The sequence below is a fragment of the Vipera ursinii genome (assembly GCF_947247035.1).
Source record: "Vipera ursinii genome assembly, contig: scaffold_194, whole genome shotgun sequence".
NCBI classification, from domain to species: domain Eukaryota; kingdom Metazoa; phylum Chordata; class Lepidosauria; order Squamata; family Viperidae; genus Vipera; species Vipera ursinii.
The window spans coordinates 2,252-17,480 of record NW_028148389.1 but is presented as its reverse complement, the minus strand read 5'-3'; the positions used below and the strand labels follow the sequence as shown (position 1 = coordinate 17,480).

At 47.1% G+C, this 15,229-nt stretch overlaps 1 protein-coding gene across 1 annotated transcript; it reads left to right on the top strand.

Annotated features, from left to right (window-relative positions):
* Positions 1-850: 850 nt before the first annotated feature.
* LOC310650551 (sodium-dependent serotonin transporter-like) lies at positions 851-14,993 on the top strand (the record flags this gene model as incomplete). The annotated part of the gene is made up of 5 exons (XM_083380118.1): positions 851-1,314; positions 6,870-7,004; positions 11,886-12,105; positions 13,300-13,438; positions 14,859-14,993. Coding segments are annotated over exons 1-5 (1,086 nt in total), but the record flags the coding sequence as incomplete, so codon positions are not given.
* Between the last annotated feature and the right edge of the window lie 236 nt (positions 14,994-15,229).

Here is a 15,229-nt window from a genome sequence, read left to right as displayed (position 1 = left end):
TCGTGCCACGGATCCAGCAATCAGGTGGCAGGCAGTTCCACGGCTTCAGTGTGCACGGAGCGCAGAAGCTCCCGTGGTTTTGTCCGTCTCTTTGCCCAAAGAGTTTCGACGGCTTTTCCTTCTCCTGGAGGTTAGAAGCAGCCAACCAAAATAAAATGCAATAAAATTATCAGAAAACTATTGGCAGCCGAAAGGGTAGATCCATCTGAGATTTTGGCCACAAAAACGAGGAGAGGGGAAAAAAGACATTTAAGAAAATGAAAGAAAGAATTTGGTCCCAGCTGCTCACCTGGCTGGACTTTTTTCCCTGCTGGAAATAAAACCAGCTTCAGGTTTTGTAAACCGCCATCCTCTCCCCAGCCCTGTTTTGCCAACCTGGTGCCCTCAGGATGTCTAGATTTTAATTTAAGGAGCTAGATCTCAAGGTTTGCGGAGGGTGCCCGTTGGAGCAGGGGGAAACAGGAAGACAGGCCCAGCTCGACCTTGAAAAGATGCAAGAGGTCACCTTTGGCATCAGGGACCTCCTTGGGGGTGGAATGCAATACAGGGAGTCCTCAATGGATGACCAAAACGTACGTTGCTAAGCGAGAAATCTGAGTTTCGCTCCGTTTTGCGGCTTCTCGTGCCGCGATTGGTTAAGCAAATCACTGCAGTTGTTAAGCTGTCGTTACAGCTGTGATTGTCCGTTGTAACTCACCTCTCTTGTGTGTTTTCTCTCCACAACTGCAACAGTCGGTGGCTGTTTACCAACGTCTCCTAGAGTGAAGTTGTGGTTGCCAAAACGTTCTCCAGGCCGCCTGCAGCCAGAAGGTGACGTGGCCCATGGGCAAGTGGACAGCGATCTTCTAACCGGTGGGATGGAGAAGACAGTCTCCCAGGAGGAGACCCAGCCTCTGCCCTCCCCGAAGGGCTCCTTGGACTGCAAAGATGGAAGTGATTGCACGGAGGACAGACATCTCCTGGACAAGAGTCCCAAGCCCACCTTGGAACTGACCGACGGGGTCCAGAAACCCAACCCCAGCCATGGGGAGAACTGGGCCACCAGTCCAGTGTCCAATGGGTATTCTGGAGCCCAGAGCCCACTCGGCGCTGGCAAGATGGCAGGAGACAACCAGGGTCTTCCCTCTGGACCCCCCACTACCCTGCCTACCACCGCCATCTTCGGGGTGGTGGGACCCCAACCGCCCTTGACGGGCCAGCGGGAGAGGGAGACCTGGAGTAAAAAAATTGACTTTCTTCTCTCAGTCATTGGCTACGCGGTGGACCTGGGCAACGTCTGGCGTTTTCCATACATATGTTACCAGAATGGAGGAGGTGAGTTCCAGTGCTTGAAAGAACATAGAATAATACACTTGGGAGGGACCTCAGAGGTCTTCTAGTCCAGCCCCCCCCCCGCTCGAGCAGGAGACCTTATATCATTTCAGACAAGTGACTGTCCAGTCTCTTCTTAAAAGGCTCCAAGGATGGAGCACCCACAACTTCTGGTGGCAAGCTGTTCCACTGGTTGATTGTTCTCCTTAATTCCAGGTTGCTTCTTTCCTTGATTAGTTTTCACCCCTGGTTGCTTGTCCCAACCTCAGGTGCTTTGGAGAATAAGTTGACCCCCCCCCGTCTTCTTTTGCCCCTCAAATATTGGAACAGTGCTATGATGCCCCCTCTTGTCTTTTTCATTGAACTAGAGATGCCCAATTCTTGCAACCGTTCTTCGTATGGTTTATCCTCCAGTCCCTTAATCATTGTTGTTGCTCTTCTCTGCACTCTTTCCAGAGTCTCAACATCTTTTTTCTAATTGGGACAGCCAAACCAGGATACAATATTCCAAGTGTGGTCTTACTAAGGCTTTGTAAAGCAGTAGTAGAACTTCACATGACCTTGATTCTATCCCTCTGTGAATGCAGCCTAGGATTGTATTGGCTTTTTTTTTGGTGCCTGCAACACACTGCTGGCTAATATTTAATTGTCCACAAGGACAAAAAATCTGAATTTTGTCTTTAATCCCTTAAAGACTACAGACAGGGTCTGAAGAACCAAACTCATAACCCAGTTGAGGTTCCACAGTATCCAAGCTTCGTGGGGCGATGGAAGGCAGGTCTGCTTAGGAGATACATCCCATGGATGGAATGGAATGGAATGGAATGGAATGGAATGGAATGGAATGGAGTGGAGTGGAGTAGAATAGAATAGAATAGAATAGAATAGAATAGAATAGAATAGAATAGAATAGAATAGAATAGAATAGAATAGAATAGAATAGAATAGAATAGAATGGAATGGAATGGAATGGAATGGAATGGAATGGAATGGAATGGAATGGAATGGAATAGAATAGAATAGAATAGAATAGAATAGAATAGGAGAAGAGAAGAGAAGAGAAGAGAAGAGAAGAGAAGAGAAGAGAAGAGAAGAGAAGAGAAGAGAAGATGGAATGGAATGGAATACAATATTAGAAGAGAAGAGAAGAGAAGAGAAGAGAAGAGAAGAGAAGAGAAGAGAAGAGAAGAGAATAATAAAAGAACGGAATAGAATAGAATAGAATAGAATAGAATAGAATAGAATAGAATAGAATAGAATAGAATAGAATAGAATAGAATAATAAAAGAACGGAATAGAATAGAATAGAATAGAATAGAATAGAATAGAATAGAATAGAATAGAATAGAATAGAATAGAATAGAATAGAATAATAAAAGAACGGAATAGAATAGAATAGAATAGAATAGAATAGAATAGAATAGAATAGAATAGAATAGAATAGAATAGAATAGAATTATGGGATGGAATCGAATCAAATTATGGGATAGAATAGAATAGAATAGAATAGAATAGAATAGAATAGAATAGAATAGAATAGAATAGAATAGAATAGAATAGAATAGAGTACCACTGTATTTAGAATAGAATAATAAAGTTGGAAGGGACCTTGGAGATCATCCGGTCCAGCCCCTTGCTCAAACAGGAGACCCTATACTATTTCAGATAAATGGTTGTCCGATCTCTTCTTAAAAGCTTCCAGTGTTGGAGCAGCCACGACTTCTGGTGGCAAGCCGTTCCACTGGTTCATTGTCCTGACCATCAGGAAATTTTCATTAATTCCAGGTTGCTTCTCTCCTTGATAAATTTCCGCCTGGTATTTCTTCTCCTTCCTTCTTGTGCTTTGGTGAATAATGTGACCCCCTCCTCTTCTGTGTGGCAGTCCCTCAAATTTTGGAAGACTGCTATTATGTCACCCCTAGTCCTTTTCTCCAGACTGGCCATACCCAATTCCTGCAGCCGTTCTTCCTATGTTTTATCCTGCAGTCCCTTGATCATCTTTGTTTTAAGAAGCAAGTTTGGGCTGTTGACACATGGGAATGGGTCTGTCTGACCCAAACTTGCTTCTTAAAAGAAAGATGATCAAGGGACTGCAGGATAAAACATAGGAAGAACGGTTGCTGGAATTGGGTATGTCTACTTTAATGAAGAGAAGGACGCAGGGGGACATGATAGCAGCCTTCCAGTATCTCAGGGGCTCCCCCAAAGGAGAGGCAGTCAAGCTATTCTCCAAAGCCCCTGAAAGCAGGACAAGAAGCAACGGATGGAAACTCATCAAGGAGAGAAGCAACCTAGAACTAAGGAGGAATTTCCTGACAGTGAGAACAATTAACCAGTGGAACTCCTTGCCTCCAGAAGTTGTGAAGCTCCAATATTGGAAGTCTTTAAGAAGAGACCTGACAGCCATTTGTCTGAAATGGCGTAGGGTTTCCTGCCTGAGCAGGGGGTTTGGACTAGATGACCTCCAAGGTCCCTTCCAACTCTATTATTCTATTCTAAATACAGTGGTATCTCCATACTCAATGGCTTTGAAACTCATCAAATTTGGTTCTCAGTGCATTTTGATGTGAAAATGTTGTCCCGGTATGTTTGTTTGGCACTCAACACACAAGCTAGAACTGGTTTTTTTTTTTTATTGAAAAGTTTTAAAATACAGTTTTCCTTTAAAAAGCTCCCCTTCCCCCTCCCTCCTCCCCCCTACCTCCCCCCTACCTCCCCCCCTCCCCCCCTCCCCCCTCCCCCCCCCTCCCTCCCCCCCTCCCCCCCTCCCCCCCCCGACTTCCCAGAGCTAAATACAAGGTATATATATATAAAAAAAAGCAATCATAAACAACCATATACTAACAACTATAAATTCTAAAATCCAGCACTCTCTAGCTTATATAGGATAAAACAAACCTTAGCAATATTAAATATATATAAAAAACTAAAAGAAAAAAAGAAAAAAAAACGAAAGAAGACTTATTCGAATGCTACATAAAACTTCTTAACCCTATACTTGTTCTGGATAAACTCAATCCATTTTCTCCATTCCATAATATAGCGTTCTTGCGAATGATCTTTCAAATAGGCCGAAATCTTCGCCATCTCTGCCAGGTCGGAAACCTTTAAAGTCCACTCTTCTATGGTCGGCAATTCCTCTTTCTTCCAATATTGGCCTATCAAGAGTCTTGCCGCCGTAATTAAATTCAACATCAACTTGGTGTCCACAACTGTGGCATCTGTAATTATTCCCAACAAAAAAAATTGCGGACAAAACTTTATCCTCCGTTTAAAAATCTTCTGCATATTCCACCAGACTTTTATCCAAAAAACCTTAACCTTCTTACATGTCCACCATATGTGAAAATATGTTGCATCTTCATCACCACACCTCCAACATTTAGGCTGATAATTCGGATACATACTTGCAAGCTTTTTAGGATCTAAATGCCATCTATAAAACATTTTGTAAAAGTTCTCTCTTAGATTTTGAGCTTGAGTAAATTTTACATTCCTCACCCAAATCTTTTCCCACGTGTCCATTGTAATAACTTCCTGAATGTTTTGGGCCCATTTTATCATACAATCCTTAACAAGCTCTGTTTCTGAATCAATCTCTATCAGTGCAAGATATATCCGTTTGATATGTGCTGGTCCCTGATTTCTAATTTGCTTTATCAAATTTTCATCAGTCATTGCAAATCCATTTTTCTGGTCTTCTTTCCACCTGGCCCGTAACTGAATATATTGAAACCAAGTTTGAACAACCTTCTCTTCTCGCAAGAGGCTATATGATTTCAAACACCAAACATTCCTTTCCAAGCTTAAAATTTCCTTGTACGTAGTCACATCATGTTTGAAACCAGCATGTATATTTTCTATTGCGTGTTTTGGAATTGCCCACAATGGTATCTTGCTGCTTAACTTATGTCTATACTTCTTCCAAACTCTCAGCAATGCCTGCCTTAATATATGCATCCTAAACACAGTATCTACCTTCTTATCATACAACAAATATGCATGCCAGCCAAACAACAAATCATGGCCCTCAATGAAATGGCGTAGGGTTTCCTGCCTGAGCAGGGGGTTTGGACTAGATGACCTCCAAGGTCCCTTCCAACTCTATTATTCTATTCTAAATACAGTGGTATCTCCATACTCAATGGCTTTGAAACTCATCAAATTTGGTTCTCAGTGCATTTTGATGTGAAAATGTTGTCCCGGTATGTTTGTTTGGCACTCAACACACAAGCTAGAACTGGTTTGTGTTGGCTGCCTCGTGTGGCAACTCGTTATTCCTTGTGGGGAAAATTTGATTGCTCCTCATTGTTTTTGGTACTCCTTGCGCCCCCGGAACCAATTAATGATAAGCTCAGCTGGTTCTCAACTTACGAGCACAAGAGAGCCTAAAATTTCGGAGATATTTGTTAGGTGAGTTTTGTTCCGTTTTACGATTTTCCTTGCCACGGTTGTTAAATGAATCACTGACGTTGTTAAATTAGTAACTGGGTTGTTAAGCGAATCCAGCTTCCCCCATGGATTTTGGCAGAAGGCCACAAAAGGGGATGAAACTGCGACCGTCCTAAATACGAGTCAGTTGCCAAGTGTCTGAGTTTTGATCCATTACGACCGGTCGTTAAGTGTGAAAAATGGCTGTAAGTTGCTTTCCTCTGTGCCGTTGTCACTTTGAACGGTCAGTAAACAAAGAGTTGTAAGCTGAGGGTTATCTGTCCCGAGGCGCCACTGGATCTTGTCGCTTCTGTTTGCAGTACAGAGTAACAGAGTTGGAAGGGACCCTGGAGGTCATCTAGTCCTGGGCTTTACAACCAGTGGTACGGGTACCACCTGTGGTACATTGGCACCTGGCAGGTGGTACATCCTAGAAAAGTGGTAGCGGGGGAGGGGAATGGCAGCACCGCAGAAGCCTGAGCGAGAGACGGCTGGAGCTGCAGGGCTGTCGGGGCTCAGCGGAAGCGCCAGGATCAGCGCCAGGATCCAGCTGGAACTTGGCACCGATCCTGGCACTTCTAAGCCCAGAAGAAGCACCGATCAGCTGGAATGCTGCAGCATCTCCAGGGTCTTGTGATTTACATTCAGATGCTTGGCAACCGGTTCATATTTATGACGGTCACAGTGTCCCAGGGTCATGTGAAGGGACCAAAACCTGCTGCAACCACCCAGCAGACCGAGGGGGGGGGATAAAAACCAAACACCCCCCCACCCACCCCCACTGCCAATCCTCAACAGAAATGCTCACAACAATGAAAACCTCGGACAGGAGGAAGAGCGCCGCCGGGCGGGCAGGCGGGTGTCTCGCTCGGCTGTGGCTTGGGGGTCACTTTTTTCAGGGCCATGGTAATTTCAAACAGTCAGTAAGCGAACTGTTGTGAGTCGAGGACTACCTGTACTTCATCACTTTTTCCCTTTTTTTTTGGGGGGTCATCAAGTTTTTGACCCCTTGCTAGGCAACTGGTGGTCCTCGGATGTTGCCACATCCTAAAAGTGGCACAGTGGGTGAAAAGGTTGAAAAGGCCTGATCCAGTCCAACCCGATTCTGATCCTCTCCTTTCCCTTAGGGGCCTTCCTCATCCCGTACACAATCATGGCCATCTTCGGAGGGATCCCTCTCTTCTACATGGAGCTGGCCCTGGGGCAGTACCACCGCCACGGCTGCATCTCCATATGGCGGAAGGTCTGCCCCATCTTCAAAGGTGAGAGCAAGGCTTATGTGGAGATCATGGGCTCCTCGCAGGCGTTTCGTGACCCAGCTAGGTAGCATCTTCAGTACTAGAAGGGAGGGGGTGTTTGTGTGGAGGAGGTGGGGGAGGGGAGGGGGAGGAGGAGGAGGAGGGTAGCTGTGGGGTCATTGGTGCTCTCTGAGATTGGGGGGTGGGGGTGGGGTTTCTTGGAGACGTTTCATGACCAACTAGGTAGCATCAACAGGGCTAAAAGGGAGGGGGTGTTTGCAGAGAAGAGGAGGAGGAGGAGGAGGAGGAGGAGGAAGAGGAGGAGGAGGAGGAGGAGGAGGAGGAGGAGGAGGAGGAGGAGCAGAACTGTGGAGTCCTTGGTGCTCTCTGAGCTGGGTGGTTTTCTTGGAGACGTTTCATTACCCAACTGGTAATGCCTTCAGGACTAGAAGTGAGTGGAGTTTGCAAGGAGGAGGAGGAGGAGGAGGAGGAAGAGGGGGAGGAGGAGGGGGGGAGGAGGACTGTGGGGTCCTTGGTGCTCTCTGAGCTTGGTAAGGCCCACTCTAGTACAATACCAACAAAGAAGAAAAATAACAGCTCTCAAAAGAAACCAGCATGGCTGCATAAAGAACTCTCTGATAAATTGAAAGATAAAAGGGACAAGTATAAGAATTGGAAAGAGGGGCACATAACTAAGTCAGAATATCAGCAAATAGCCCGAGCCTGCAAAGACGAAGTGAGGAAAGCTAAGGCTCAAAATGAACTAAGGCTTGCGACCAAAGTCAAAAATTTTATTTTTTATTTATTTACTTATTTATTTTAATTCCATTTATATCCCGCCCTTCTCCGAAGACTCAGGGCGGCTTACAAGCTTAGCAGTAGCCTTCATTCTATGTATAGGCCTGCTTATTAGGGCTTTCACACACACCCCCAAGCGGCATATAACAAAACATATAACATATAACAAATAACAAAAAAAGCTTCTTTCAACATGTAAAAAACAAGAAAAAAGTTAAGGAAATGATTGGTCCATTAGTGGAAGAAAGTGGCAAGAAGGTGACAAGCAATAGGGAGAAAGCAGAACTATTTAATTCGTTTTTTGCATCTGTCTTTACACAATTATTAACTGCTTTTCTGCAGAATGATTTCCAGAGCTTGGGGCAGGAACTTAGCAGAATAGGCTGTAGGCTTACTTTTTCAGAGGTTTACCAGTGTATAAGGAGCAAAATGGAAAAGGCCAGCGTATAGCAGAATTTAATATGTGGCTAAAGGAGTGGTGTAAAGGAGAAGGCTTTGGTTATATTAGTCACGATGTCTGGAGCTGGTCCAATGAAAAAATGTATAAAAGAGATGGTCTGCATCCATCCAAGAAAGGGACTGAGTTACTTGGCAATAAAATCACAGCTTTTTTGGAGGAACATTTAAACTAAATAATGGGGATAGTGAGTTAATTGATACAGAACATCACTGTCCCCGGCAATCTAAGAAAATAGGGGAAGCCAGGCACCACACAGGTTATGCAGCAAGTAAACACAGCGTCAGTCATAAAGGACTCAAATGTCTATACACTAATGCGCAGAGTATGAACAGTAAGCAGGGTGAACTAGAAATTCAGGTAAATGAGGGCGGATATGATATTGTTGCCATTACGGAAACATGGTGGGACGAAACCCACAAATGGAACACACAGCTAGAGGGATTTAAATTATTTAAAAGAAATAGACTAAACAAAAGAGGAGGTGGAGTTGCTCTCTATATAAGAAATAACTTTATCTCTACAGAAATAGAGCACAACAATGACGAAAACTGTAAACTTGAATGTATTTGGGTCAATATAAAAGGGGAAAAATGACATTGCCATAGGTGTATACTATAGGCCGCCCAACCAAGCAGAGGAAATGGATGAACTTTTTGCTAGTCAGCTAACTAAGGTATGTAAGAAGCACATCACAATAGTAATGGGGGACTTTAATTACCCTGATATCAACTGGGAGACAAACTCTGCACCAAGTGGAAGATCAAACAGATTCCTGTCAAACCTAGCAGACAACTTTCTCTCCCAAAAAGTAGAGAAGGGAACTAGGGGATTAGCCATATTGGATTTAATTCTCACTAACAGAGATGAAATGATAGAAGGTGTCGAAGCCACAGGAACCTTGGGGGGAAGTGATCATGCAATATTGGAATTCAACATTCTGGAGGCACAAGCAATAGAACACAGCCAAACTAGAGTCTTGGACTTTAAAAGAGCTAATTTCAATAAACTTAGAGAGACCATGGGAAGAATTCCATGGATGAGAATCCTCAAGGGGAAAACAACTCAAGAAGCTTGGGAAATTTTGAAAAGTGAGATAATAAAGGCCCAGTCTAGTACAATACCAACAAAGAAGAAAAATAACAGCTCTCAGAAGAAACCAGCATGGCTGCATAAAGAACTCTCTGATAAATTGAAAGATAAAAAGGACAAGTATAAGAATTGGAAAGAGGGGCACATAACTAAGTCAGAATATCAGCAAACAGCCCGAGCCTGCAAAGATGAAGTGAGGAAAGCTAAGGCTCAAAATGAACTAAGGCTTGCGACCAAAGTCAAAAATAACAAAAAAAAGCTTCTTTCAACATGTAAAAAACAAGAAAAAAGTTAAGGAAATGATTGGTCCATTAGTGGGGGAAAGTGGCAAGAAGGTGACAAGCAATAGGGAGAAAGCAGAACTATTTAATTCGTTTTTTGCATCTGTCTTTACACAAAGGGAAAAAACAGTCCAACCTACCCAAACCAGGGCCATAAAAAACAGAATAGAAACGCAAGTTAAGATAGGCAAGAAAATGGTAAGTGAGCACCTGTCCAGCCTAGACGAGTTCAAATCACCAGGCCCAGACGGATTACACCCCAAGGTTCTCAAGGAACTGGCAGACGTGATCTCAGAACCACTGAACTATATTTTTCAAAGATCCTGGAGCACTGGGGAACTACCAGAGGACTGGAAGAGAGCTGATGTAGTTCCCGTCTTCAAAAAAGGGGAAAAATAGATCCAGGAAACTACAGACCTATCAGCCTGACCTCAATACCTGGGAAGATTCTGGAAAAGATAATCAACAAATCAGCGAACACCTTGATGCAAACAAAGTCATCACTAAAAGTCAACATGGGTTTGTCAAAAGCAGATTGTGCCAGACAAATCTTATTACATTCTTTGACCAAGTGACAAAACTAGTGGACCAGAGGAACGCTGTAGATATAATTTACTTGGACTTCAGTAAGGCATTTGATAAAGTAGATCACAACCTACTACTTGATAAGATAGAAAAATGTGGGTTAGATAGCATCACCACCAGATGGATTCGTAGCTGGCTGACAGGCCGTACTCAGCGTGTGGTCCTCAATGGAACCGCATCTACACGGAGGGAAGTGTGTAGTGGGGTGCCCCAGGGCTCTGTTCTGGGCCCGGTGCTCTTCAACATCTTCATCAACGATTTGGATGAGGGGATAGATGGGGAACTCATCAAATTTGCAGACGACACCAAGCTGGCAGGAATAGCCAATACTCCAGAAGATAGGCTTAAGATACAGGAGGATCTGGACAGACTCGAACTCTGGGCGCTATCTAACAAAATGAAATTCAATGGTGAAAAAAAGTAAGGTTCTACACTTAGGCAGGAAAAATCAAATGCATAGGTATAGTATAGGGGGTACCTTGCTCAATAGTAGTAACTGCGAGAGGGATCTGGGAGTCTTAGTAGACAATCACTTCAATAGGAGCCAGCCGTTGCTGCAGCTGCCAAAAAAGCCAACACAGTGCTAGGCTGCATTAACAGAGGGATAGAATCAAGATCAAGTGAAGTACTAATACCACTTTACAATGCTTTGGTAAGGCCACATCTGGAATACTGCATCCAGTTTTGGTCACCACAATGTAAAAAAGATGTCGAGACTCTAGAAAGGGTACAGAGAAGAGCAACAAAGATGATTGAGGGACTGGAGGCTAAAACATATAGGGAACGGTTGCTGGAATTGGGTATGTGTAGTTTAATGAAGAGAAGGACCAGGGGAGACATGATAGCAGCGTTCCAGTATCTCAGGGGCTGCCCCAAAGAAGAGGGAGTCAAGCTATTCTCCAATGCACCTGAAGGCCGGAGAAGAAGCAATGGATGGAAACTCACCAAGGAGAGAAGCAACCTAGAACTAAGGAGAAACTTCCTGACAGATAGAACAATTGACCAGTGGAACAACTTTGCTCCAGAGGTTGTGGGTGCTCCAACACTGGAGGTTTTTAAGAAGAGACTGGACAGCCATTTGTTTGGAATGGTATAGGGTTTCCTGCCTGAGCAGGGGGTTGGACTAGATGACCTCCAAGGTCCCTTCCAACTTTATATTATTATTATTATTATTATTATTATTATTATTATTATTATTATTATTATTATTATTAATTATTTGGCTTGCAGACGTTTCATGACCCAACTACGGAACATATTTAGTGCCAGAAGGGAGTGGGGTTTGCAGGAAGGAGGAGGAGGAGGAGGAGGAGGGGGGCTGTGGGGTCCCTGATGCTCTCTGAGTGTTGGGGTTTTTCCTACAGACCTTTCATGACCCAACTAGGTAGCCCCATCAGTGCTAGAAGGGAGAGGGCAGATTTGCTCTCGGGTTATGACCTATGCCTCCCCCACCCCACCCCCACCCCGGCCAGGCTGGGCTCAGCGTGCTTTCCTCTTTGGTAACTCCTTGATTCAGATGCTGTTTTCTGCTGGATTGGTTTGTCTGGAGTTAATCCTTGCTTATTTCGGTCCCCGCCCCCCTTGCAAAAACACCCCAAACTCAAAATAGCCATCCAACCCACACACACACACACCACAAGCCCTTCTGAGCGGGCATCACCCTCCTCGTCCTGTCGTTTCCCATCCCGGCAGGCATCGGCTTCGCCATCTGCATCATCGCCTTCTACCTGGCCTCCTACTACAACACCATCATGGCCTGGGCTCTCTACTACCTGGTCTCCTCCTTCGCCGGCGAGCTGCCCTGGGTCAGCTGCACCAACGCCTGGAACACCCCCAACTGCCTGAGCTACTTCTCCAACCAGAGCATCGCCTGGACGGCCAACTCCTCCTCGCCCGCCGAAGAATTCTATACGTAAGTGCATGTAAGTCGACAGCGGGACGGCCGGGAAGAGGGGAAGGCGGCGCGGAGGAGCAGCGGGGAAGCCCCCCGGCCTTCTTCTCGGAAGGCTTTCTGGACACACACACACACACACACACACACAAAATGGGGCACGTCCCTGGCTAGAGACCCCTTTCTCCAGCCGGTCAGGGGACAAAAGAGAGCCCTATTCAGCTTGGAACACCCCGCCCCCGCCCCGAACCATGGTATAGGGTCTTCTGCTTGAGCAGGGGGATGGACTAGAAGACCTCTGGGCTCCCTTTTAACTCTGATAGTCTATGGTTCTATAAAGAAGGGAAGGAAGGAAGGAAGGAAGGAAGGAAGGAAGGAAGGAAGGAAGGAAGGAAAGGAGGGAGGGAGGGAGGGAGGAAGGAAGGCAGAAGGGAGGGAGGGAGGGAGGGAGGGAGGAAGGCAGAAGGGAGGGAAGAAGGAAGGAGAGAAAGGAAGGAAGGAAGGAAGGAAGGAAGGAAGGAAGGAAGGAAGGAAAGGAGGGAGGGAGGAAGGAAGGAAGGAGAGGAAAGAAGGAAGGAAGGAGAGGAAGGAAGGAAGGAAGGAAAGGAGGGAGGGAGGAAGGAAGGAGGGAGAGGAAAGAAGGAAGGAGAGGAGGGAGGGAGGGAGGAAGGATAGGAAAGAAGGAAGGAAGGAGAGAAAGGAAGGAAGGAAAGGAGGGAGGGAGGGAGGGAGGAAGCAGAGGAAAGAAGGAAGGAGAGAAAGAAAGGGAGGAAGGAAAGAAGGAAGGAAGGAGAGAAAGAAAGGGAGGAAGGAAAGATGGAAGGAAGGAAGGAAGGAAGGAAGGAAAGAAGGAAGGAAGGAGAGAAAGAAAGAGGAAGGAAGGAAGGTGGAAGGGAGGAAGGAAGGAGAGGAAAGAAGGAAGGAAGGAGGGAGGGAGGGAGTTAGGGAGGGAGGAAGAGAAGGAAGGCAAAGGAGAGGAGGAAGGAATAGAAAGAAGGAAGGGAGTGGACGGGGAAGGGCTGATGCCATCCGAAGGGTCAGCATCAGCTCCCACGTGCCCCAGCCGATGCTGGCCAATGACCCTGCCTCCTGGGAGGGGTCCCCTAACCCCTCCAGAGGGATGCAGGTAGCCCTGCACAAGCGCCCTCCGTCCCCCCCCAGCGGAGGGTCGGGATGCTGACCAGCCCCTCCCCCCGTCTCTGCCCTCCCTGCCAGGCGCCACGTGCTGCAGATCCACCGGGCGAAGGGCCTGGACGACCTCGGGGGCATCAGCTGGCAGCTCACCCTCTGCCTCCTCTTCATCTTCACCATCGTCTACTTCAGCATCTGGAAAGGGGTCAAAACCTCTGGAAAGGTGAAGGGTCAGGCGGGAAGGGGAGGAGGGGGAGGAGGAATGGGGGGAGGGGGACGGCTGGACCCTGGGGTCAAAAAATTACTCCCCCCCTGCTCTCTCTCTCTCTTTCTCTCTCTCCCATTCCCTCCTTCCCTCCCCCTCTCTTTTCGTCTCCCTTCCTTCCTCCCTCTTTCCTCTCTCTCTCCCTCTCTCCTTGTCTACCTCGCTCCCTCTCCCTCCCTCTCTTTCCTTCCCTCTCTCTCCTTCTCTCTTCCGGTCTCCCTCTCTCCCACTCTCTCTCCATCTCCTTCCCTCCCTCTCTCCTTCTCACTCTCCCTTCCTCCCTTTCCTTCCCTCCCCCTTCTCTCTCCCTCCCTCCCTCCTTTCCTCCCTCCCTTCCTTTCTCTCCTTCCTCCATTCTTTTCTTTCTTCCTGTCCTTCCTTCCTCCCTCCCTCCCTTTCTCTCCTTCCTTCCTTCCTCCCTCCCTCTCTTTCTCTCCTTCCTCCCTTTCTCTCCTTCCTTCCTCCCTCCCTCCCTCCCTTTCTCTCCTTCCTTCCTTCCTCCCTCCCTCCCTCTCTTTCTCTCCTCCCTCCCTTTCTCTCCTTTCCTCCCTCCCTCCCTCCCTTTCTCTCCTTTCCTCCCTCCCTCCCTCCCTTTCTCTCCTTTCCTCCCTCCCTCTCTTTCTCTCCTTCCTCCCTTTCTCTCCTTCCTTCCTTCCTCCCTCCCTCCCTTTCTCTCCTTTCCTCCCTCCCTCCCTCTTTTTCTCTCCTTTCCTCCCTCCCTCCCTTTCTCTCCTTTCCTCCCTCCCTCCCTCCCTTTCTCTCCTTTCCTCCCTCCCTCCCTCCCTTTCTCTCCTTTCCTCCCTCCCTCTCTTTCTCTCCTTCCTCCCTTTCCTTCCTTCCTTCCTCCCTCCCTCCCTTTCTCTCCTTTCCTCCCTCCCTCCCTCTCTTTCTCTCCTTCCTCCCTTTCTCTCCTTCCTCCCTCCCTCCCTCCCTCTCTTTCTCTCCTCCCTTCCTCTCTCCCTCCCATCCCTTGATGCCGCTGGCCCCATGGAAAGCAAACTGACCCCCCCCCAGATGTGAGTCGTTGAATTCCACTGGCCCTCCATCAAAATTAGCCCCAAAGTTCAAATTCTCCCCCCACACACAACCTGGCCCAAATCTCAGGAGAGCATCTTAAATGTGGAAGGGGCTGGAAGCTGTTCTCCTCCTCCAGCAGGGGTGTCCAACCTGAAGACCTGTGGACTTCAACTCCCAGAATTCCAAGCGGCCCAGGTCAAACACACACACACACACACACACACACACACACACACACACACACACACCTGTCCTATAGGTTGTAAAAGCTGAGGAACCTCATTCAAGAGCAGAGAGGTCTGCGTTTCTCCAGCCCGCGTAGGTGGACCGCCATCTTCTCACCTGCGTCCCCTCCCGGCAGGTTGTCTGGGTCACGGCCACCTTCCCTTACGCCATCCTCCTCATCCTCCTGATCCGCGGAGCCACCTTACCTGGAGCCTGGAAGGGGGTCCTTTACTACCTCCAGCCTGACTGGCAGAAGCTTCTTACCACCCACGTAAGTCCCTCGTGTGTGTGTGTGTGTGTGTGTGTGTGTGTGTGTGTGTGTGTGTGCAGCCCAACCTTGATCGTAAATCATCGTCAATCAATTCCCTCAAGCCCAGCCCCTCCCCCCTTTTTTCCCTTAAGACAGAGAGTCCTCAGCTTACAACGTTGGTTGATTTAGGGACCGCAGTGAAAAAAGCGACTTACGACCGTTTTTCGCACTTACGATCTGTTGCGGCATTTTGTTTA